This window comes from Suricata suricatta, chromosome 11, assembly GCF_006229205.1.
Source record: "Suricata suricatta isolate VVHF042 chromosome 11, meerkat_22Aug2017_6uvM2_HiC, whole genome shotgun sequence".
NCBI classification, from domain to species: domain Eukaryota; kingdom Metazoa; phylum Chordata; class Mammalia; order Carnivora; family Herpestidae; genus Suricata; species Suricata suricatta.
In genome coordinates this window covers 92801732-92826798 of record NC_043710.1, presented here as the reverse complement: position 1 = coordinate 92826798, position 25067 = coordinate 92801732, and the positions used below count along the sequence as shown (strand labels likewise).

At 49.8% G+C, this 25067-nt stretch overlaps 1 protein-coding gene across 1 annotated transcript in view; it reads left to right on the top strand.

Moving 5' to 3' along the window:
* The window catches only part of GRIK4 (glutamate ionotropic receptor kainate type subunit 4), a 297108-nt gene that overhangs the window by 222309 nt on the left and 49732 nt on the right, over positions 1–25067 (top strand). The window contains exon 11 of the mRNA XM_029915677.1: positions 50–264. Coding sequence (XP_029771537.1) covers positions 50–264 — 215 coding nt within the window. The remainder of the gene's footprint in view (positions 1–49; positions 265–25067) is intronic.

Sequence of the window (25067 nt, the reverse complement as noted above, 5' to 3'; positions counted from 1 at the left end):
CCCTAGTGGCTGAGACACCAGGGCTAAGATGAGAATGACAGCTGCCCAGTTTTGCTGCAGGAAAACCCGTATTTAATGCTGAAGGGGAACCACCAGGAGATGGAAGGCAATGACCGCTATGAGGGCTTCTGTGTGGACATGCTCAAGGAGCTGGCAGAGATCCTCAGGTTCAACTACAAGATCCGCCTGGTCGGGGACGGTGTGTACGGTGTTCCTGAGGCCAACGGCACCTGGACGGGCATGGTCGGGGAGCTGATCGCTAGGGTAAGGAAAGAACAGGTGATCTGGACTTGAGGGTGGGCTGGGGAGGGGGATGGAAGGGCATGAGGTTGTGCCAAATGCTCATGAACCACGCATGAATTTTTCATGTATTTGTCCATTCTTTGCCTAAATCTTTTCTGAGCCAGGCACCCTGCCCTGTGGCTCTCTAGTTCAGCACCTGTAACAGGTAATGGAGGTTTTGACCAATTAATATGGATTTGAGGTTTGGGTTTGGGGTCCATTTCCGGATACGCCTGGTGCTTTCTGTTTGTTCTGATTATTTCACTTCTCGGTAGCAGCCCCTGGCAGAACTAGAGCAGGCCTGGGAGAATAGAACATACCCCATCAGTTGACTTTGACACTGGAGAAGTGCTGAAGGGAGACATGGTAAAATAACAGGGGGAAAAGGGTTCAACGGCCAGAGGAGATGGTCACGGTCATGGCTATTTTGTTGCACCTTCTTGCATTACTCTCTGCTGCTGTTAGTGTGCTTTTACAGACCCGAGCCAAGGTGCACTTGGACAGGCTATAGGTTTTCAGGGTGAATGTGGGGACTTGGTTAAAATGCAGGTGAGCGTCGTAGAATGTCAGTCGTCTGTTTGGTTAGAGCAAGGATAGAGAAAGTTCTTCCAGGGGGAAATCCCTTGTTTTCTTGGCACACACTATTAACACCTGTACAAATTAATTAAGTTGTTACTGAGTCACGTCCCTATTTCCATCTCTGAGTTTCTGTGGCCAGGTCCTGGTGATGGGCACTCAGTGCAGAGAGCACAGGACCTGGGTTCTTTTTTTTTTCTTTTGTTTCTTTTTTTTAATTTATTTTTGAGAGACAGATAGAGATGGCATGAGCTGGAGAGGATCAGAGAGAGAGGGAGACACAGAATCTGAAGCAGGCTCCAGGCTCTGAGCTAGCTGTCAGTACAGAGCCCGACATGGGGCTCGAACCCACGAACCATGAGATCATGACCTGAGCCGAAGTCAGGCGCTTAACCGACTGAGCCACCCAGGCGCCCCAGGACCTGAGTTCTTGGCACGACCTTGAACCAAGCCCTTTCCTTCTCTGTGCCTTCCAGGTGCAGAAGGAGCCCCCGCTGCCTCCCAGTGAATGCCAACATGTAAGGGACTTTACATACATCATCTCGAATCCTCTTTAAACATACCTTTTAGCTCATTGTTATCCTCATTCTGCAAATGAGCCATCTGAAGCTCAGAAGGCATGCATGACTTGTCTGAAGCCACATAGTTAGTATGAGACAGGGCTGGGATTTGAACCCAGATCTGTGTAACAGCAGGGCCCATGTTCTTCCCAACTCCACACCCCACCAGACCTGGACTTTGATGTCACCAAGCAAAGTACCTTTCAAACCGGGCCCCTCCTTCTCTCCTTCCTTTTCATGCTCCCTCCCTCTACACCTCTCTTCCCTTCTGCCTGGCTTTCTTCTTTTCTTTCCTACCTTCTCTCTTCCCTGCCCTTCATCTCTTGAGTTGATACAATTTTAACCCTTTATATGTACCAAGGTTGGGTTATGAGACAAATTTTTGCCATGATTGTCTTCAAGGATAAAAATATTTGTTGAGGTATTAAATAAGCAGTCTTTGATGATGCCTGGTGAAATGTTCTATATAGACAGGAGTATGAAAAAGCTATTTAAGAGCTGAGGAGAAGGGGTGCTTAAGAGATTGCCTGGCAGTGTAGACAGGATTTGCAGTGACCTGGTAAGGTACACAGCAAGACTCACGCAGAGAACTGTGAATCCTCAGAGTGAGCTGATTCAGAAGTGAAGCCTTGCTCGCGAGGAATAGAAATCCTAGGGAGCCCTGAGAGCGTTTCACAGGGGCAGGGGATAGAGGTGAAGATTCCCTCAGAGAGCTGTCTGCTGTCTTGAGTCTTTGGGGGTTTTTTCATGTTTTTATTTATTTTTGAGAGAGAAGGAGAGAGAGCACAAGCAGGAGAAGGGGCAGAGAGAAAGGGAGACACAGAATCTGAAGCAGGCTCCAGGCCCTGAGCTGTCAGCACAGAGCCCAACATGGGGCTCGAACTCATGGACCGTGAGATCATGACCTGAGCTGAAGTCGGACGCTTAACTGACAGAGCCACCCAGGTGCCCCTGTCTGCTATCTTTGAGACTTGAGCCCACTCTGCTGATGACGCCCATGCTTCAGCACAAAAGGATGTGCTGCTTTTCTCTCCGGTCACAGACCCTCTCTTCCCCGCAAACAGTTTTCTTAATTTGCATTTCACTGCGGAGGGGCAGCCCAGTGGTTAAACCCCAGAAAGCTGAATTACCAGGCCTTTTCTTTCTCTTACCGACAAACTTGGTCACCTTGAGCTATTCCTTCAGCCTGCCTGGTGACTGGTAGGGCAACTTTAGGGATGTCAGAACTAGTGTACAGCCAGTCCCCTTATCAGCCTCCTAATGAGCTATGACATGGACTGGCAGGGAGTGAGGAGGAGTCTGGGGCTCAAGGACAGGCAGCTATACACGATCACTTAGGCGGTCAGCCAGGGATCTTCCAATTCACCCCAGATTGGCTTCCAAGTCTGAACCCTTGCTGCTTGGTCTCAACTAGATGTAACTACTCGTATCACTTAATTACTTACTTAAACCATTAATTCAAGAAATGCTCGTTGAATACCTTTTACTATTCCAGATGTTGGGGACACGGTGGGGGACACCATCAATGTGGACCCTGCCCTCATGAAACTTACCAGTGAGAGACATGTTAGTGAAGGATCACATTAATACAGAATTTCAAACCATAAAGCGCAAAATAGAAGGAGCCATGAAGCCAGATGGGAGGGCAGTGGGATCCAGTCTTGAGAGGCAAGAGGGCAGGGGAGGGAAGGCTTCCCTCCAGAAGTGATGGTGGAGCTGGTGTCTGAGGAATGAGAAGAGCATTCCAGCCCAGAGGCTGTCAGGATGCCACTGGGATTGGTCGTGGGCAGGAGTGGGTGCTGCTGGGACCCCACCTTCCCCAGGTTCAACGATTCGATATGTCTGCCATGATGTTCCCTAGATTTACATTAGTCCTAAAGCCTAGATCCATCCTGTGTGACCTCTGCCTCTAGTCGTTCAGAACCATTTCCGAGGCTGGTACAACAGAGCCCTGAATGTCAGAGCTCACCGCATCTAAACCTGTCACTTCTGCAGATGAAGCAGTGGAGGGTCAGAGAGGCCATGTAACCTGCCAGGGACCACACAGCTCTTAGCACCGAGCCCACATTGAAGGCCTGGCTCTCTGGCTTCAGCGCTCGTGGTCTGAGAGAGCACAGAGCCCAGTGTCAGACCTAAGCTAAGGTTTCAGTTCATGCACTTACCGGCTGTCTATTCTCTGGCAAGCTATTTTATCATTTTTGTCCCTTCTGCAAGCCTTTAGGGTTCATTTGGAAGAATTATTTTTTAAGGATTTAAAATAACACATACAGGGGACCTGAGTGGCTCAGTCAGTTAAGTGTCTGAGTCTTGATTTCAGCGCAGGTCATGGTCTCACCGTCCATGGGGTCGAGCCCCATGTTGGGCTGTGCACTGTCAGTGTTGAGCCTGTTTGAGATGCTCTCTCTTTCTCTTTCTCTCTGCCCCTCCCCTTCTCAGTTTCTCTCTCTCTCTCAAAAAATAAATAAACTAAGAAAAAAATAATAAAGTAACACACACATAGGTTTGACCTACAGGAAGTATGAGTTGTCTAAAGACAGGGCTCCCTAGATCAAGGGGGAAGCTCCTATGCGAATTCAGGGAGTACACTTCCAAGGCAGCCGAAGTGAGGGGGAGGGGCAGGGAGTGGCAGGCCAGGAGGACGTCTGTCCATCTGTATAAGGGCGTACGGCCTGTGCTGGCCACAGCTCTGCTCAAAGCACAGCAGAGTGTTCCCTCTTCAGAGAGACCCAGGAAACTGCGGCCTCACCGGACAGCCGTAGCGATGGAGAGGAGAATTCATCTGCTGAGTCTCCTCTCTCCTCGGCTGAGGTTCACCCCACAGGTGTTACCTCCCCCATGTGCCCCAGGACCCTGTGGCGCCCTTCAAACAAGTCAGATCTTAATCAACAGTGAGGACTCCCCTAGGTCAAGCCACAGCAATGAGAGTGAGCAACTGATTTCCTCCCTGCCCACAGCCTTGCCCAAGGCCAGGTGCACGGCCTGGTTTCCATGAGATCCCATGTTCCTACATCTTAGCGGCGTCAGGAAGCCTCAAAGCTGGAGGCTGAAGTAAAAGGAACAGGGGAGAGCTGAGGCCACAGGAAAGGTCAGGAGGAGCAGACACAGTGGGCCAGGCCAACCAGGAGGGTATGATGGCACCAGCCCCGGCCACCAGGACAGTGACAGAGCAGGCTGTGGACTGTTAGGATGCTGCTGCGGTTGGGCCATCCACCTGGGGGCCGTGGGTGAGACTGAGCATGACTGTCCCCCTTCTGTCTGGTGGAGCCTGGAGTCAACACTGGCTGGTTTGGACCAGGAGAGATTTTTTTTTTAGGTAAGCTCAAAGCCCAACATGGAGCTTGAACTCACTACCATGAGATCAAGAGTCACAATCTCTACAGAGTGAGCCAGCCAGGCACCCCTCAGGGATGATTATTATTAGGTTCGTGGAGGTCCACCAGGTTGTGTCTCAGTGGCCCCTTCTTGTTCAAGGAGAATGCCTTCCCCCCATAGGAAAATAAAAATGACATTGACTCCGCCATCTGTTAACGGGTGCAAGTGAAAACAGTTGTTCACAGCATCACACTGGGGTAAGCCTGAGATTTCACCATGGGGGCGTGGTGGTCTTGGGCCTGTGCCTCTGTGTGCACTGTCCATGTGTGCGGCTTTGGGGGGTGACGGTGTAAAGGGTGAGGCCCCCAGGGTGTGCATGTACAAGGCTGCCCACCCACTTTCCCTGGACAACCAGTGAGATGAGTCCAGGCTGTCCTACGGCAAGAGAGGTGGAGGCCAGATATAAAGGGGAACCACAGCCCCCACACAAGGGGCTGATAACCCTTGTCTAAGGAATCTTCCTTTTTAATTTTTTTTAATGTTTATTTATTTTTGAGAGACAGAGAGAGACAGACCATGAGTAGAGAAGAAGTAGAGAGAGAGGGAGATACAGCATCTGAAGCAGGATCCAGGCTCTGAACTGTCAGTACTGAGCCCGATGTGGGGCTTGAACTCACGAATCGTGAGATCATGACCTGAGCTGAAGTAGGACACTTAACCAACTGAGCCACCCAGGCACTCCAGTAATCTCTTTCTGTAGAGAGTCTAAAGAACACAGCAGCTTCCCACATGTCTGAGTGATATGGAGTGAAGTACAGACACATGGGCCATCTCCAGTGGGTGTTCAAGAGCCTCAGAGTTCATGTCCATTATCACCTTCTTATCCAAGGCTCTTGGGCTCGGACACAGGGCCTATTAGTTGTAGAAGAGCATTCAAGCATGTTTTCTGCATCTGTTTGGAAATCATCAGAATGTGGCTTTTGGCACAAATCCCATTACAAGTGAAAATGTGGTTGGAGTGACAAGTGGGTTCACATAAATTGGACCAGGTGGGGGGGCCTCTCACCCTGCTGCTGTTTTTGAGCAGTGGAGGTAAGAGGGATGACTATTTGGGGGAGGCTCTTGGATCTGGATTCGTTTGGCCCAAGTCCCAAGTCAGATCCTTCCTGGCTGAGCCCACAGCAGGCCTGCCCACAGTGATGGTGTGTCTTGGTGGAGGTGAACTTGGCAGAGAGGAAGGGGTAGACTGGAGTAGTGTGAAGAGGGAGGTATCCGAGGAGCAGTCTCAGGGGTCCTCGTGTGTCACTCCAATAAATTTGTTTATAGTTTTCATTGAAATTATTCAAGATATTCAGATACAAAGATGAATGGACAGCCCCCAGGTCACTCTTTGATGGGAGACAGTTGGGTAAAAGCACAGTGAGAAAGGCAGTGATGGGTAAGAGCAGGATATGGACAGAAGGCTGGAGGACTGGCTCCTGATTCAGCTGGTGACATGTAGGAGAGACGCCTACAGGAGGTGATGCTTGACCAGAGTCTTTAAGGATGGAGAGAGGTTGGCCAGGCACAGGAGGGACATGGAGAGCAAAGAGTGTGCCAGGAGGGAAGGAGCATGACATCCAAGGCTGAAGATGCATGGATATTTCCATCTTAAGTTAGAATACCTAAAACAGAGCATGGTGGGAAATGAGGGTAGGAAGCAGCAGAGGTCATTGATGAAGGGCCCACATGGCTTCCTACAGCATGGAGCATGGACGACTGGAGGAGTGGGCGAGACAGAGGCAGGGGAGGCTGCGTGTGCAACAACAGTCTTTGCTTTCTTAGACTCATTTCAGGAGTAAACTTTAGGATCATGAGGCTGCATCATTCATGCCTTGTCTGGATGCTTCTTGAATCTTTGGTTAAACCATTAAAAGGCTTATTGAGTTGCTATTAATAGATCCTACTTGTCAGTGGTCACATGATAAATCCTTTAAATTAGCTTAATTTTTGTTTATTAGTTTTTATTTTAGAGAGCAGGAGAGCACCCACGAGTCGGGGAGGGGGCAGAGGGAGAGAGAAAGAATCTTAAGCAGGCTCCATGCCTAGCACAGAGCTCAATGTGGAGCTCGATCTCACGATGCTGGGCTCATGACCTGAGCCAAAATCAAGAGTTGAACACTCAACCGACTGAGCCACAGGTGTCCCTTCCCTTCTGATTTCTTAATGAACATGTGTTTTACACAAGTAAAAATCGGGTCATAGGATATGTTGAAAATTCTTTAATACATAAATCATCAGGACTCAGAGACCAAATGAGAGTGGACCATGAGAGAGAGGATTGCAGTAAGAAGGCTCCCAGATTTCTACGTTGGACATCGGGGTGGATGGTAATGGCAGTCGTTGAGGCGGAAAATTCGAGACAATCAGGTCTGAGAAAAGGGAGGATGAAATTAGCTTTGGAACAGGAAACTTGGAAATGCCTTATGGAGTCCAGGTGGAGGCATTCAGCAGGTCGTTGAGTTCAGCGGGCTTGGCACACTGACGCTGTACCTGCGAGGCGGCGTGGTGATAGGAGGTGGCTGGTGAAGCCATGAGTGGGGGAGGATCGCGCAGGGGAAAAACACATGCTCTAGAGGCTGCCAAAGGCCACAGGAAGAAAATGGGTGATGATGTTTTACACCCCATGGAAGGAAGTACAGAAAAGCATTCTTCAGAGTTAGCAATACAGAAGTCACTGGCAAGAGCGGTTCATGGGTGGCCGATTGAGATAACATGGAGGTGGTTGAATGCTGGAGGAAAGGTCGGTAAAGAAGCCTCACTTTTATGGGAAAGCAGGATAAGGGGTTGTCGCTAGAGGGAGCTGTGGAGCAGAAAGTTGGTGGTTGGGGTTTTTTGTTGTTTTTTTAAATAACAGTTCTTTGTCAGGTTGGTTTCCATACAACACCCAGTGCTCATCCCAACAAGTGCCTTCCTCCATGCCCATCAACCATTTTCCCCTCTCCCCCACCCCCATCAACCCTCAGCTTGTTCTCAGTATTTAAAAGTCTCTTATGCTTTGCCTCCCTCCTTCTCCTTAATTATTTTTTTCCACTTCCTCTCCCCCATGGTCCTCTGTTAAGTTTCTCCTAATCCACATATGAGTGAAAACATATGGCAACTGTCTTTCTCTGCCTGACTTATTTCACTTAGCATAATACCCTTGAGTTCCATCCACATTGCTACAAATGGCCGATTTCATTCTTTCTCATTGGGTTGTTTAAAATGAACTCCCTATGGAAAGAGCTGCTCAGAGTTGGGGGTGGGGGGGGCGAGTAGAGGGAAGGATGCAGAGTCAGCCACATGGCTGGAGCAATGTCTGGGTTGGGTGACCATAAAGATTTGGCAGAACATGGGTTGGGGATGGAGCATTTGTGAAAGGGTTTTGGAGTCCTCGCCAAGACTCGAGAACTTCTTCCCAAGGCGGATAACTGGGAAGCAGCACCACCAGGGATATATCTGCCCGGTGTTTTGTCTCCGTAACGCTTTACAAAATTCTGCAGTGATTTCATGTCCGAAACCACTGTGACCACTGTTCACTCTTTACCTGCTTCACAACAGCTCTGTGAAGTAGATATCATTATCCCCATTGTAGAGATAAGCCACCTGAGACTTAGAAATACAAAACGATCCTCCCAGGGTCCCACCACCAGCAGGTGGTGGAGCGGGGTCAAGCCTAGGCACTAGTCCACAGCAGCACACAACCTCACCTGCTGGAGTGGCAGCCTCAGATCCCCAAAGCTACCATTGGCATTCACTTTGGGGATGTCCTTCTAGGCAAAGGATTTGGAGGGTGCCCAGGACTTGGTACTAGGTCTGGCTCTGGCCTATGAAGGTCTAGTACTCCACCTGTAAAGGGAAAGAGCCAGGCAGATGGCCTCTGTGACCCCTACTCTCCCCCAGGGGTGGGTGAGGCATCCTTGTCTATTAAGCCCCGAGAACTGGTGTTCTGGAAGGGGAAAGACTGCATGTCACATCCTCAGGACCCGGTTGCAGAGCACATTCAGGAAGAGGAAGAGTCCCCCTCGAGCTTGAAAGTTCAGCACCAACCACCCCGTTGGCATTCAGCACCATGTTGGCAGAATGGCACATTTAGGTTCAAAGAGAAAAGGGCTTTGGAAGGCTTAGAATAAAGGCTCATAAGCCTTTGACATCAAATCGCTCTTACCAGTGACATTTTGATGAATTAAGTGCAAATGAAGCTGAAATGCCTCATTCCATTTCCCCTGCTGGGCCCCTTTGAGAGAGGATTGTGGAGCGAATTTGCCAGAAGCCTGGTAGGGTGGGCTGTCCGTGGCCTCAATCCACTGAGAAGGTTGTCCAGAGACATTGTGCTGAACTAAAAAAAATACCACAACTAGTCCCCTGGGATTACTTTTCACCATGAAGCCAGAGACTATTTTAAGTGCAAATAGGTCATCGAATTCTATTCTTTAAACGAAAGATACCGATCCAGGGGCTAAAACTGAATGTCCAACGCATCCTCCATGTGATATCCAAGCTCAGGGAGAATTTTACTCTTGGTTTCTGAATTTACTCAAATCAGAAAGAGACGGGCTTCAGTGATCACTCACTCATTTCATTCATTCATCAAAGTATCCAGTCCCTGGCCAGCACTATTTGGGTGTGAGGAATTGCCAGTAAGCAGTCCAGGATCGACTCTAAGAGCCAGACAGGTAAAGCAAGAATTACAGCACCGTGTGATATGTGCTATGTTAATGGTGATGGTAACAATCATGGCTGACATTTATTGAGTATTTCCTATGAGCCAGGTGCTGTTCTAAGCCCTTGAGGGTATTAACTCATTTAGTCCACACAGCCATCAAATATTGCAGATGAGGAATCTGTACAAGGTCAGGTGGGTAGTCAGGGACAGGGGCAGATCTGGTAGAAGTACAGGCAAGGCGGTACAGTGGACAGGGAAGGGCTTTGCAAGGAAAGGATGTACTGAGGATGGATAAGGATCCTCTTGGTAGAGAAGAATACTCTAGATGCAGCAAATGCCAAGATACATGCTGAGCAGTGCAAGTGGTTCTCTGTGGCTGGAGTCGGATATGGGGAGGAGCAGAGGGGAGGAGGACTGTAGGCAGGGGCCAGTTGTGATGGGATTTATGTGTTTGGATATTTAAACTCTGTCCAGAAGGCTGACAGGGACCCATTGAAGAGGAAGACCATATGCCTTATTGGGAGAAGGGAGTGGCATTATTGGCTTTGGTTTGCAAAGGTTCCTCTGGCAGGAGAGAGGGGAATGGACTGGGCATGGGGGGACCAGATGGAGGCGTACTCACAAGATAGCTGTCCCGTGATCCCGGATGGATGGCATGGGACTCAAATCAAGGCAGTGGCATTGCGGATGCCCAGGAAAAGGTGGTGACATGCGGGGATTTCAGCATTTAATTCGAGGGCCTGTTGAGTAGGGTGAGCCTCCGTTTTGTGTAGGCCTTTAAGCATGGTGTCAGGTACCTGCCTCGCGGGGAAAGAGGCTGTTCGACTCAGGGAACGGTCCTTTCTGGAAGAGCATCATGAGGGATGCATGTCAAGTTGCAGTGCTGGCCTACGACTCCCAGAGATGTGGATGGGGGAAAATCCATCTTGTCTGGCTCATTATTCACAGACCGTTGTCCTTGAGAAGAAAAGGGCCGGAGCCCTGGACCGCATGTAGTTCTACGGCCGCCTCCGCCCTCCCTCTCAGCAGTCCCTGCCTTTACACGACTCTGTCTCATTTCTAGTTCTCAAAGCTTCTGTTCTGCCACGTGCCTCCTTTTACCTACCTGATAAAAAGCCAATAAAGGCAGTCTGGAGACTGTAGCCACACTCCCATTCTTCTGAGATGACTGATCGGCGGCCACCAAAACAGCTGGGCTCTCCTGTCTGCCTCTGTGCCTGCCTCCCTCTCCCCGTTCAGGGGTGGCCCGCATGCACCCCACAAAATCGGGATGAGCTCCAGATCTACCAGAGGGTTCTGCTAAGGCCTTCAGATTGTCTCCTTCTTCTTGCTTCCCTTGGCTTTGTGGAGAATCAGGACGGGGGTCTCCTGTGTTCCAGACACTGGGTCAGATGTCTTCTGAGTTCCATGCTGAGCCCCCAGGAAAGAGTAGGAGAGGAGGGGGCTGATCACTCCTGACCAGGGCCAGGCACTCTGTAGGAGCTCTACACGTGGCATTTCATGGAATCCTCATATGACCCAAGGGGCAGGAATTCTTTCTCCACCGCACACAGATGGGGATGTGGAGGCTCAGAGTTGAGCAATGAACACAAGTGCAGATACGTACCGAGTGGCCAGAGCCCAGATGTGTACTCTCTCCAGACCCGTCTTGTGCTCCCCTCAGTGTGCTGCAAAGGGCACATGAGACCTGGGGACTGGCACACAGAATGCTTTTGGCCGAATCTTCCTGACCTGTGGAATAATGAGGAGCAAGGAATAGGCTGCTCTCGGAGAATGACAATAATGCAGGTGGCTCTGAGTGGCCAGCTTGAGAGGGACACTTGGACACTTCTGTCCTCCTTCCCATTATCCTGGGGGTGGGTGCTTTTGAAACTGCTTCCTTCTTAGAAACCAAGAATATATAGCCCCAGCGATGCCGACACCCAGAGGTCCTCGGATTCGAAACCAGGTTCCTTCCCTCTAGGAAGCTAGAGGGGCAGGTAGAGAAGCAGAAATTATTATTTTTAATTTTTTAATGTTTTTATTTATTTTTGAGAGAGAGAGACAGCATGAGCAGGGGAGGGTCAGAGAGAGAAGGAGTCAAAGGATCTGAAGACAGGCTCCAGGCTCTGAGCTAGCCGTCAGCATTGAGCCTGACGTGGGGCTCAAACCCATGAACCGTGAGATCATGACCTGAGCCGAAGTCGGACTCTTAACCGATGGAGCCACCTAGGCGCCCCTGAAGCAGAAATTTTTTTAACACAAGGTTGTATGGGATAGGTGCCAAATTAGAAACACAAATTACATTATATTCAAATACCAGAGTAGGAAGCAGAAATTACTTCTGAGAAGGACTACTGGCATGGAATCTTAGTGGAGTGAAGACTGGCAGCTCCCTGAAGCCAAGCCCAAAATCTTATTTGTCTTGACATCCTTATGCACCTAACACAGGGCCTAGAACACAGCAAAGCATTAAGAAATGGTTCCTTTGAATCCTCGAGAACGAAAGCACCATGCAAGTGTTCTTTGCGTGAACATAGGGAGATCATCCGTCAGCGGGTTTATGCCAACCCAACTGTCAACCCAAGGCTTAGAAAAGCAGGCTATCAATTGAATAATCAATCAGCAGAAGGTAATTTAACACATATTATGTGTAGGTCACTGTGCCCTTTTACCCTCAAGGTAAAGGGGCAGATCAGATTTGGTTCTGCCTTTGAAAGGTTACGGACGAGATGATGTGGAGGTAGGGGGAGGACAGACCCATCAGAGAAATGTTTGCCCCAGTGTGATAGATGTGAGTTCATTGCTAGGGGAGCCCTGAGCAAGGCGGGATCAAGTAATGGCATTGTACATCACCTGTGAAGGTGCACAGCCCAAAAGCTTATCCCCCCTAAAGCAGCCTTGTAGATGGCGAGGTCCAGAGGTTGGCCCAGATTCAGGAAGAGACTTCAACAGGAGTTGACGTGTGACTCTCAGGGGGGCTGGGGTTCAGTCGTGTTCAAAGTTATATCAGCAGCTTCAGACCAGGAATTCCTCCAAACCCCATGGGCGTCTAGAAGCAGCCTGGAAAACTGTCAGAGGCTCCCTTCCTGGGAATTATTTCCGCCTTCCCCACTGAGTGCCAGCTGTTGAGGGGAGTGAGGGGTCTGCAAAAGAAATGGAAATGTATTAATTAAGGCATCTGAAAGCCTTCTAAGAAACTGGCTTGCTGTTCAACAGAAGAAACAGCAGTAGGGGATTGATTTGGGGCAGGGGTAGGGAAAGAAGCTATAGAAAATGGTATCTTAATATCTTCTAAGGTTACTCTGGTCCTGATTGTCCACCCCATATGGCGGAGGGAAGATGTTATCTGCAGGCTCATTCGTGCTCTGGGCTCTAAGAGCTCTTTCTAGAACTCCAGTTCAGCACCTGGGCACTTAACCTCCATCTCAGTCCCCAAAGTGCATTCTTGTTCACCATTTAGTTTTAGTAATTCAGCTCCTGACTATTCCTCAAGCCTGAGTCTAACCCTGGTCCTTGGGCTCCCTTTCTCTGCAGGAGTAAGGACCCTATGCCTGAACCTGAGGCCAGGGCCCTACCTAACCCCGCTGATGTATTTTCCATCGTCAGCCAATATTACCTACCCGTGGTTACCTTGATTCAACATCAGTTGTGGCTTCAGGTTGATAAAACACAGTTCTTACTTGCACTGAACTCACATGCTATATACATAGAGCCTCGAAATACAGTGGTACAGGTTGTGTATTGTACAAGGAGTGAATGGGGCCTGAAGGCTAGAGCTCATGCTGCTCACCACGCATGGGCAGTGGTGCGGGGTATATCCACCTGTAGACTGTCTTCCTACAGAGAAGCCTTTGGTTTGCCAACCCAAATGCCCACTACCCCCACTGGGAGGATCAATTTTTAGAAGTCATACAATGGCCCCAACTGCACTTGGAAGGAGGTCCGACGTATAAAAGCAGTGGGACTAGAGCATGTGATGTATGCAAAATGGAATCCTACAAAACTTTGTGGGAACACAGAGGAAAAGGAAACAGTCGCCTCCAGGAAGCCAGGCAGAACTTTTGAGCAGAGCTAAGGATAATAATAGCTATTGTTTATTGACGGCCTCCTACCAGCCAGGCATTTATCATACATCATTTGCTCTCCAACAACAATCTTAAAAGATAACTATGATTCCCATTTTGTAATGAAGATGCTGAGGTTAACCCCAGCTTAATAGAGAGGCTAATTCAAGGTCACCCAGCTAACAAGTGATTGATCTGAAATTCAAAGCCAAGCCTCGCTGACATCAAAGCCCACAGCCCTTCTAACACACTACGATGCCTGAAAGGGAAGTACAGTCAAGTTGGACCTTGATGGACAAGTAGGAAGTTGACAAGCTCCAGGGGGGAAAGAGTTGCAGGCAGGGAACTGTGTGGGCAGATGCAGAGGCTGAAATATTTGACAACCTTAAGGAACATGAGCAGTGTGATGTAGGCTCATTACAGGTTGAAGGGAGGTCAGTAGCTTGAGGTGATGCGGGAAAGGCACTGCTAGGCCAGGTGGTAAGGACCGCTGTAAGGAGTTTGGGCTTGCTTTTTTTTTATACGTTCGTTTATTTTTGAGAGGTGGGGGAAGGGCAGAGAGTGAGGGAGACCGAGTATCTGCTGTCAGCGCAGAGCCTGGTACGGAGCTCAAACCCATGAACCGCGAGACCATGACCTGAGCCGAAGTCGGATGCTTAACCAACTGAGCAACCCAGGTGCCCCAGGAGTTTGGGCTCGATTTTAAAGATTTCAAAGATACTAGGGAATTGCTGGGTTGGTTTGTTTTCTTTTTAAGCAGAAGAGTAAACTGATTAGTTTCTTGGTGTAGAAATAGACCCTAGGGAAGTGGTTCTCAATTTGTGGTCCGTGAACCGGCAGCATCAAGCTTCGCCTGGGACTTGTGCAAAATCCACACTCGGGGGCCCCATCCAGACCAGTGACTCAGAAACTCTGGAGTGGGGCCCAGCATTTTGCATTTTAACAGGCTTCTCAGGTGATTGCGATGCACCTTCAAGTTCAAGAGCACTGGTTTGTGCCAGTGCATCTCCAGTTTGGGAACCACTGGTGCCTATGGCTCTCAACTTTGAGAACCGCTCAGTAGATGGATGGAGTGGGGAGGAACTGGAAGCAAGGAGGCCAGTGCTGAGACTACTGAATAATTCAAATGAAGTCTTGAATGATGGCAGCAGCAGTGAGAGTCGAGTTGCAGTAATGGATTAAGCAGGCATTGCAGAAGTAAAATGGATGGGGCTTGGGTATTGAATGGGGAGAGAGCAGGGAAGAGAGGGTGAGGGCGCACTCCAGGCTGACTCCTGCTCTCTGTTTTGGATGACGGGTGGCTGGTAAAGTCATGAACTGAGAAATAGTACATGGGAAAAAAATAGCTTTAGGGGGCGAAGATGTACATGAGTACATGACGTGGGTCTGAAGTGCTGGTAGGACTCAGAGGGTGAGAAGGACAGGTGGTCATGGGTGAAGAAGGCCAGCGGGAGGGCAGAGCTGGCCCTCTCCTGTCCCTATCACCTGTTACCCATCTCTCTGCAGTAGGCTGTCCTTGCACTTCCTCTCTGGGCCTAAAGCTCAGCCTCCCCACTGCCCATGCCCCTCTACACACACACACACATGCAGGCATGTGCACCTGCTTGAGATGTGGGCATCCAGGGCCAGTCCTTCCCTCTCCTGGGCTGACCTGGTTCGAGTCCCCTGGACACTACACAAGCTTACCAACAAAGCAAGTAGTGCATATCCAATTCTGCTCCCACAGTGGGGAGGTCCAGCAGCCTTCCAGAAGTTTCATGCAATGGTGGTGGCCTGCTGTGCTGTCCTGAACCCCCTCTTTTCTTGCCTGCTGTGGGAAAAGGGGGCACAAGGAGCAGAAGTTCACTCCAGAGGGAAGGTTCTCCGGGCAATCTCTTGGGGGAAGAGGTACCTCTGTTAGGTGACAAGGTGCTAGTGAGTCCACATGTCCTATTAGGCTTAGAAAAAAATACCTTAAGTTGCAAGTCAAGGTCTATCCCTGAACCTTAAATCAGTAGCTGAATCTTCCTGGGTTACTGTTGCTCACATGTTAAATGAGCATATCTTTTCCCCCTGTGCCGTGCTTTGTGTCAGCCACAATTTCACCAATATCCCTGGGATCTGATGGACTGATCGAGAGCCCCCAGGGCCCTCTCTCTCCTGTCACTTGGCCCTCGCTCTCTGTGCTGTATTGCTACTGGCCTTGTCTTGGTTCCTTGGACACAGCATGCTTCATTCCAACATATGGCCCATACATTTGCTCTCCGTTCTATCAAAAATCTGTTTTCCCCAAGTCTCCAAGGTACTATTTCTTCCTCATTATTTAGGTCTAAACCAGGTGTCATCTCCTCCAAGAAGCATTCTTTCTCTGCCACCCTGGAGGATCCCCATCCTTTCTCTTAGTTACACTCTACCACATCACCTTGTTGTATTATCTTCAAAGAGATTATCACCTTCTAAAGTCATCTTGCTTATTATGGGACTATTTGATTCTTATGCATCTCCCTTCACTAGAATGTAAGTTCTCTAAGATCAGTAACTGTGTCTGTCTTATTCATCTGTGTACCGTTAGCACCTGGAACTAGCCCAGCATACAGCAGCACTCAGCAATTATGGGATGGATGGATTGTTGGATGGATAGATGGATGGATGAGTAGACAGGTAAATGGAAAGGTGGTTGGATAGGTGGGTGTTTGGATGGACAGATGGACACACGGATGGATGGACAGATGGACACACGGATGGATGGGTGGGTGGATGGATGGATAGGTGGATGGATAGATGGATGGATGGATACATAGATGGGTGGATGGATGGGTGGGTGGATGGATGGATAGGTGGATAGGTGGGTGGGTAGGTGGATGGATGGATGGACACACAGATGGATGGATGGATGGATGGATGGATGGATGGATGGATGGATGGATGGATAGGTGGTTGGATAGGTGGGTGGATAGATGGATGGATGGACACATAGATGGGTGGACGGATGGGTGGGTGGTTGGATGGATAGGTGGATAGGTGGGTGGGTGGGTGGATGGATGGATGGACACACATATGGGTGGATGGATGGATGGATGGATAGGTGAGTGGATAGATGGATGGATGGATAGATGGATGGGTGGCTGGATGGATGGACAGATAGATGGATGGACAGATAGATGGATGGACAGATGGATAGATGGATGGCTGGGATGCTGTGAAGGCATGTGCAAAAGAACTAACCAGTACAGCCCCTGACCCCAAGAAAGTTCGAACCTGGACAGAACAGCCCAGTGCTAATAACCAGCTACCGGTTTTCAGATGATCCCTTTGACTAGCAGCAGGGAGAGCACACAACTGGCATAGATATGCTGCTGCGTTCAGCAGGTTGTGGCTGTAGAAGTTGATGTCTTCTCTGGGGCCAACCTTTCACAGCAGCCATGGGGCCTACACAGGCTTCCTATAGATCTCTGCCTCCCCCAGCGACCCACAGCCAGGCCTCCAGCTCACCCCACTGCATAAGCAACCTCACCCCTCTATCCTCTTGCCAAGGTATGGGAATGTCCAGGGTTAGTTGTCTGGCTCTAAAATTGGCCCCTTCCCCTGTCCCCTGATTTGTTCCCCGAGTCACAGCTCTACCTCTGTCTATTCTTGAATCTTCAGTTGGCCTAACCGGGTATCTGCTCGCCTCCCACAACACACATGTTCATCTTCCTACTGCGTTTGGAGTAAACTTTGTCCCACTGTACTTGCTGGCTTTGTTTCTTGAGCCTGTGTGTTGAGGGGTGACAGCAGCCTGAGCACTGTGGAGCAGGCTCCTGGATCACCCGCCTAGACGTCTGAGTCACCTCACCTGAGACTCCTGTGCTGTCCTCAAGCCCTTGTGATGCCCTGTGCTGACCTTCTGCCTGTCCCTTGGCTGTAAAGTGCTCTACGGATAATTAATGGGTGCTTTAGACTGAGTACTCACTACGTACCAGACACAGTGCTAACAATTGCTTTACATATAGTATCTCATTTAATCTTGAAAGAACCTTACAAGGTAAAGTTTTACGACCCCCATCTTGTAGACCCACAAATAGGCTCTGAGGTTAAGTCGTCAAAGCCACATGGTAGCTGTGAAGTGGCAGACTGTGAGCTCAGATGGGTCCACGGTGTGTTCTTTTAATTATTGTGCAAAACTGCTGGAACTCACACTAGGCTTTGCTTACTAGCAATGCCTCAGTCATCACGTCCTGCTGCCGTGGCTCCCTGCCCTGCCCCAGCAGCCCGGCCCTGCTCATGTCTTGTCTTCCTATGAATAAATAGGCCCGCTTCAAAGAATCCGAATGTGACAGCTCCCTCTGTCCTCTGGCCATCTCTCACTCACAGAAATGAATTTGCACCAGAAGGTCTTGTGGTGTTCCACTTGCTTGTTGCTGTCGCTTGGCCTCCCCGTCTCACTGTTCTTGGACAGAATCATTATATGCTTTGAGGGGCTTATCCACAGACTATTTTTCTTGCCATCCCGTGGCTTGTCAGGAGCAGCTGACATCCCGCCATTTGTCAGCGTGAGAACCAGGCCTGTCTTGATTGTGCCAATGGCGGTGTTTTTGGCAGCTCTGGAGAGCTGTTCTGCTCCCCCCTTCCCGGAACCTGTGGAATGATGCCTTGTCTTCTGCAGCCCTCAGATATGCCCCCCTGCTTGGTGACAAACTCCTGCTCCAGCTGCGTCTACATTTGTGATTGTGGCAACAAAACAAAGGCCCACCTATTTTTAAATGGCAGCATGGGGCCCATTCAATGCTTGCGGACTGCTTGGAAAGACGCTATCGACTCTTGCCAGATGGATCCCTTATCCACATCCGGGAGGCACCCTGAGCAGACCTACCGTGTCCTGGATGGCAGTGGAACAGTGAACTGGGGCCCTGGCTGGTGGCTGGGGAGTGGCGAACAGTGGGGCACAGGCAAGAGATCAAATCAAAACAAGGAAGATGGCATCAGTAGGTACAGCAAGTGTGTACGCTGGTGTCAGTCGAAAGCGAAGGGGACTTGCATAGGAGCGAATCAGGTAGAAGGGTTTAGCCTTCAGAAGACCCCACCAGGCAGGGTGGTGCAGCCCAAAGCAGAGGCCAGGTCCTGGGCTTCAAAGAAAACAGACAAAGGTTGGAGGCAGGATGCCAGGATTTGGAACAGCATAGCAATGACAGTGAGCATTTGTTGAGCAATGATTTCATCTGCATCAGGCCCTACGCATTAGCTCATTTAACCCTCACAGCCCAGTGAAATAGAAGCTGTCACCCTCCTTTGCTCATGAGAAAACAAGCTCAAAGAAGCTAAGTGGGTTGCGCAAGGTCACTCAGCTATCAAGAGGCAGCCTTAAATCTGGGGCCCTCTGACAGCTCTCTGTCACAAAGCACTACAAGAACATCACTGTTGAGTCTGGGACAGACTGAATTTCCCCTCTCCTCTGGGTTTCAAGACCCACCTAGAATGGGGACCACTCTGTGCTGGAGGGTAATTGCAGGGAGGTGGCCAAGCTTCCCTGGGGCTTTGCCACAAGTTCATGGGATAAAGAGTTCCTCCAGAGGTTTCAGTCTGTTCAGCTCTTTGGACCAGAACAGGGAGCTGGACTTTTCTCCATCCAGATGCAAACGCCACTTGTGTTAAAATATCCAGTTGTTCTTTTCCACCATTCTTGACTTAGCCGTCACTCAGACGTTTAAACAGAGATCCACAGTAGACTCACCATGCCTCACCTTCCCTCTCTTGGGTGTGTGAAGTTCCCAGACTGTGGCCCAGTTAATGCAGTCGACGTAGCCCCTGTGGGCTTCGGAGCCAGCACGGTGCTCGGTGTCAGGCGGGAAGGTGGCCACTCATTCTTCCACTTGGGCAAATCACTTAACTTTTCAAAAAACATCTTGATCTAAATACACATATAGAAAAGTGCATAAATCTTAAGTGTCAGCTTGATGCATTGTCACCAAGGGGACATACTTATGCAATCACTATCCAGGTCAAGAAATCAAACCATGACCAGCATGCTGAAGGCCCCTTGTCCCTGCCCCGCCAACATGCCTCCTTTCTCTCTCTACACCCCTCCTCCTGCAAATCGCTGTCCCCAATGTAATATCACATAACTCTGCTGAGCCTCGTTCCCCAGTCTCTAAATTGGCCACTGCTGACCTTGTAGTTGTTGTGGGGCCAAGTGCACTCTGAGGATGTTATTATTGGTGAAAAGCACATTGAGATGTTATTCTTGGTGGGCACATGAGCCACGTCAACAAGGTGGGACACCTCTCTGAAGTCGACCTTCAAATGGACTTTGCCACCCAAGAAGAGTGGTCAGAAGTTTGTGATGGCTTCTGTAGCTTTCTCCTCAAAAAACCGACAGGGATTCCTGAGAAACGCCCTCTCCTGCTGCCCTTTGCAGCAGTTTGGACTTGTGCGTATACAAGAGATGAGAAGAAGGTTGGTGCTACCCAGTTCTTGGATCTGATTGGTCAGATCTCTGCTTACCTTTGCTGGTTACCCAGTTTTGGATCTGATTGTTCAGATCTCTGCTTACCCTTGCTGGTGCCTCAGGGCGGCTCGGCGGTGAGTCTAATGCAGAGCTGGGACCTTCCTCTTGTCCAGCAGGACAGTGAGAGGCAGGCAAAGCAGTGGAGGGGACTTGTTGGCTCCGAGTATAAAAGGGCACAGAGGGGAAGCCTCTGGAAGTTCAGCGATGCTGCCAACAACTGGTGCTACTTGATTGCGTCGCACAGAAACAGTCCTAGTAACAGGCCTGTGAGTGACACCATTTTTTGTTACAAGGCTGACAGGTGAGAAGGGAAATAAAAGAAAGACAGCATCATGGGCTAGTGGTGCCATCAGGTTCCTCCAGCATCAGAAACCACTTGTCTAAGCCCGTCTGAATGTGAACGTGCTCCCACAGCAGAGACCTGGAACCTTGAGGTCCCTCATGGATGTAGAGCGGATGTGGCCAGTGCAAGCCTTCTGCTTATGAAGTCAAGGCTGCCAGTTAGCTGTGCTCAGTGGCAGGGCCCCACACTGTGCCTCAGACCCTACCTGGCTTCTTTGGCAGCCGGCAGGAGTGGGGGTCCAGCAGAAGTGTGGAAACCTGCCAGTAGAGATTCAGTGCCTCTGAACACATGGCCCGCTGATGATTTGACGGTCATGTGGCCTGGGGGATTTATCAACTTGGGGAAATGGACTATTTATAAAGCTGTAGCAAAAAACACAGTTTCCTGCTTCCTGGAGCTTGCATTCTAGAGACTGAAGAGCAAAATGAATACATAAATAAGACAATTTTGCATTGTCGTGTTTGCCATGAAGAAGATACAGCAGGATAATAAGACAGAGTGTCCGGAAGAGGGGTCCTTTAGATGGGCCTGCAAGGAAAGCCGCTTGGAGATCAGAACAATGGAAGGAAGCCAGCCTAGCCAAGGCCAAGGCCAAGGCCAACACAGAGCACTGTAGCCAGAGGAAAGAGTAGATGTGAAGATGCAGATGAACTTGCCCTGTTGGAGGACCAAGATGAAGGCCAGCATGGCTGAAGTGTGGTGAGTAGGCTGCAGGCCCCGATGCCTGTGGGCCATAGTCAACAGTTATAGCTAACCCTTGATGAACATGGGTTTGAACTGCCTGGATCTGCTTATACACAGATTTATTTTCTATACAGTACAGTACTGTAATACAGTACAATGTATTTTCTCTTCCTTAGGATTTTCTGAATAACATTTTCTTTACTCACTTCATTGTGAGAATACAAGGTTTAATCCATATGACATATAAAATATGTATTAATCAACTGTTATTGATAAGGCTTCCAGTCAACAGTGGGCTATTAGTAGTTAAGTTTTGAGTAGGTTGAATGTTACATGTAGATTTTTGACTATGCAGGGGGTCAGTGCCCCTCCCCCTGCATTGTTCAAGGGTCAGCCTGTCCTGTTTGTAAGCTGAGAAGTTTCTATGGGTCCCTTGCCTGCACGCCCAAGGGTCTGAGAATAGGTAGCATCAAGAGAGTCCATAAACTGAGAAGGGAAAAATTTACATCCATTTTGCTTCTAAATTTAAACTGAAATGTGCGATTTCCTTCAATTACGAACGTGGGCAGCAGAGCATAGTGATATTAACCATACATGTGACTTTGTCGCCAGTGGTGTCAGGATAGTGCTGCTCTTAGACCTACCTGTGGCTCCAAGGTCACTATAGCACAAAAATGTAAAAATATTTTGACAACTGGATTTCTTCCCCCCCGCCCCCAATGCTTATTTATTTTTGAGAGAGAGAGAGCACACGAGCAGTGAAGGGGCAGAGAGAGAGGGAGGCACAGAATCCAAAGCAGGCTCCAGGCTCTGAGCTGTCAACCCAGAGCCCAACACAGGGCTTGAACCCATGAACCGTGAGATCATGACTGAAGCCAAAACCAGACGCTAACCTGACTGAGCCACCCAGGTGCCCTGACAACTATATTTCTGTGTAATACAGTTATGCAATACAGCAAATGGAATAATCATTTTTTAATTTTTTTTTATATTTTATTTTGAGAGTGAGAGGCAGAGTGCAAGCGGGGGAGGGACAGAGAAAGAGGGGGACACAGAAATCAAAGCAGGCTCCCTCCAGGCTCTGAGCTGCCAGCACAGAGCCCGACATGGGGCTTGAGCCTATGAACCATGAGATCATGGCTTGAGCCAAAGTCAGACACTCAACCAATGGAGCCACCCCGGCAGAATAATCATTTTCAAATATTTTAAAGAAGGGGTTCACAGACCTCAGCAGAGTGCTAAAAGGGGCCACGGGCGTAAAAAAGATTAAGTCAATACAAAATAGAACAGCATAATCTGCTTTAGTTTTTCAAGAGACCCTTGAACAACTACATTTGGAAGAGGGGAGAGGAAGAGGCAGGACCACACCTGAGCTCCGTTTACATAGATTATTACATTTAATCCTCACAGCAAACATAAAAGACATTATTTCACCCATTTTAGAGAGGCGGAGACTGAAGCCCAGACTGGAGATAATTTGCTCAGCTGGCGAATGGCAGGGCTGGGATTTAAACAGACATCTGTCTGACCCCAAAAGGCATGAAGGCCCATGGCCCGTGACTGGGAGACCAAGACAAGAGGCCACAGGTCAACATTTGCTCCGACCCCGGCGCTCCGCCACTTCACCTGTGGCTGAATTGCCAACTCCTTCTTTACCTCCAGCCAGCTTCTTTCCTGCAATCTGCCCACATAGGCCAATAATACAGCCCTGAGCTGAGCCAACTAAATATTTCATGGGGATTTTAATTTAACTCTAAAGAATTTCATCCAGCCCTGAGAGCAGCCTGTCACCTCGAGACAAAGCACCGGGGAGCACTCGGACCTACGAATGACATTGCCGCCCCCCCCCCCGGGGAATACTAACGCTCCCCGAATGTTACTGAGGATGGACTCAGCCCAGTGAGCATGCATAAATCTCACACGTTTGGACTGGTTCTCGAAAGCTCTGATCAGAGGCGGCTTTCTTTGGGGCCCGGGAGCTGGTTGGTCAGGGCTTGCGTGCGTGCACGAGACGGGTAGCCAACTGGGTGCCCTCTATGCCCTTATCCCTGAGAGCAGAGAGGAGGGGTGGGGCTGGCATCAGTGTCCCCAGTGGACGAGGACACCGGGCATTATATAGATGCCATGTGAGCCCTGCGAGCAGGTTCACCCTCGGCCCCAGTGCCCACCGGGAGGAGGGGAACGGCCCACCCCCCCGTGACAGGAGCGCAGATGTGCGCGCTTCTCAGGCATGTTATTAGGAAGGCCTAAATGATGACTTTTGCCACAGCTGGAGCCAGGAGTGGGAGTGAGCTTCCCCTGTCTCCTTCAGAATCCACTGCCGCTCCGCCTGGTGACCTCCGTGAGTCATGGCAGGTCCCTGGGCATCTCGTGAGGTGGGGGTGGTAGGGGGTGGGGGGAGTGGGGGAGAAAGGCACCCAGCAGGGAAATCCTTCAAATGACAGGAAGTCAGCAGATAATCTCATTTGAAATGGGCTGAGCTGCAGATGTTAATCTGCTCAGCTATGTGGCAAGAGGGGACTAAGGACCGGCCAGGTTCTAGAAAGAGCTCCATGGAGCCAGCCAGTCCTTCCTCTTCTCTGTGGCCACCAGGCCCAGTGAGGACCCGCATGTCCTCACCATGCCTAGGCTTGCCCGGGGGAGAGCAAACACCTCTGCACTGACAGCTGCCTGTCAGCACAGAGCACGGGCAGCCTCTCCCCCGAGTGGGCTTCCAGGGGACCGGGTCTGCTAGGGCATAAGGGGAAAAGGGAGCCCCCTGGCTGGGATCCAGAGTCTGCCTTAGGCTGGAGGATGAGGATGGTATCTGACCGCGTCTGGGTCATGATCTGCACTTGCTTGTAACATTCTGACTTCCTGGTAAAATCCCCCCTGCTTACAGGCACGTTCATGAGGGACTCACCGTGTGCCCACTTTGGGGAAATCACTGTGCACAGTGCAGCCATCAGAAAGCCAAGTATATAGTCCTGATACTCCACGGGGGTCTCCTTGTCCTAGCAATGTGTACTGGAGCAAATCACTAACCTCTCGGGGCCTCCGTTTCTTTGTAAAGCAGGGCCAATGGCAACTTTGAAATGCTATATACATTAAATATTTTAAAATCCTTGCTCCTGCTTCTTATACTCAATGGGGAGCTAAGATAGGCACATGCATGTCCACAAGAACAATAAGAATAATTAGAAGGGCTAATATTTATTGAGTCATTCTGTGCCAGGCATCGGCTTTGCATGGCTTGCTCGTTTGATTCCTACAGAGGCTCCATGAACTGTTGTTAGTAGGAACTGTTGTTATGCCCACTTTATGGAAGACGAAACTGAGGCACAGAGAAGGTAAGTCCTTTCCTAAGGTCACACAGCTATATGAGCCCTGGCCCCCTGTTCTAATCCAAAGCATTATCTGGCCTATGTCACATGAGTGGTATAGCAGCGTCTTATTGCCTTTGGTGAGAGGAGGAAGGGCTCGTTCCTGGGAAGGGGATAGAAGTTTCTGCAGAGGAAGGAAGCTGTGAATGGACCTTGAAGAGTAGGTGGCGATGTGGCTTGGATATTCTAGGTGGAGGAAGCACCGTAGGACCCACTGCTGTCGGGAAGTGCAAGGTGTGTTTGGAGTTGGCTGAGCTGGTGCAGGGTGGGGGGCCCAGGAGGTCCGGGGAAGTGAGGCTGAAGTCACAGGCATTCGTGAGGGCAGACCTCAGGGGAGTGAGGATCGTGAATAATTTCTTAAGACGGAGGAAAGGTATAGTTGTCGTGGTGTAAAAGTTCATCTGTTTAGAAAAATATTAATAGACACTATTTATTGAGCATCTGTATATGCCAGGCCCCAGGCTTGGTGTGTTACATGTCATTTGTCCTCATAACAGCCCCGAACTGGTGATTATCATTTCCATTTACAGAAGAGAAACGTGCGTTCGGAGAGGATGGAACACCTACCCGCTCTCACATGGTCGGTAACTGGCAGGGCTGGAATGTGAGCCCAGTTTGGCTTGGTGCCAGCGACGCGAGGCAGTGGAGTCAGAGGTGTGGAAGGAGGGCTGTGTCCTTGACATTGGCCTCTTTCAGGAGGGCCAGGCAGGGGCTGAAAAGAAGGGCTGGCTAGGAGGTTCAGCAAGACAAGGGCT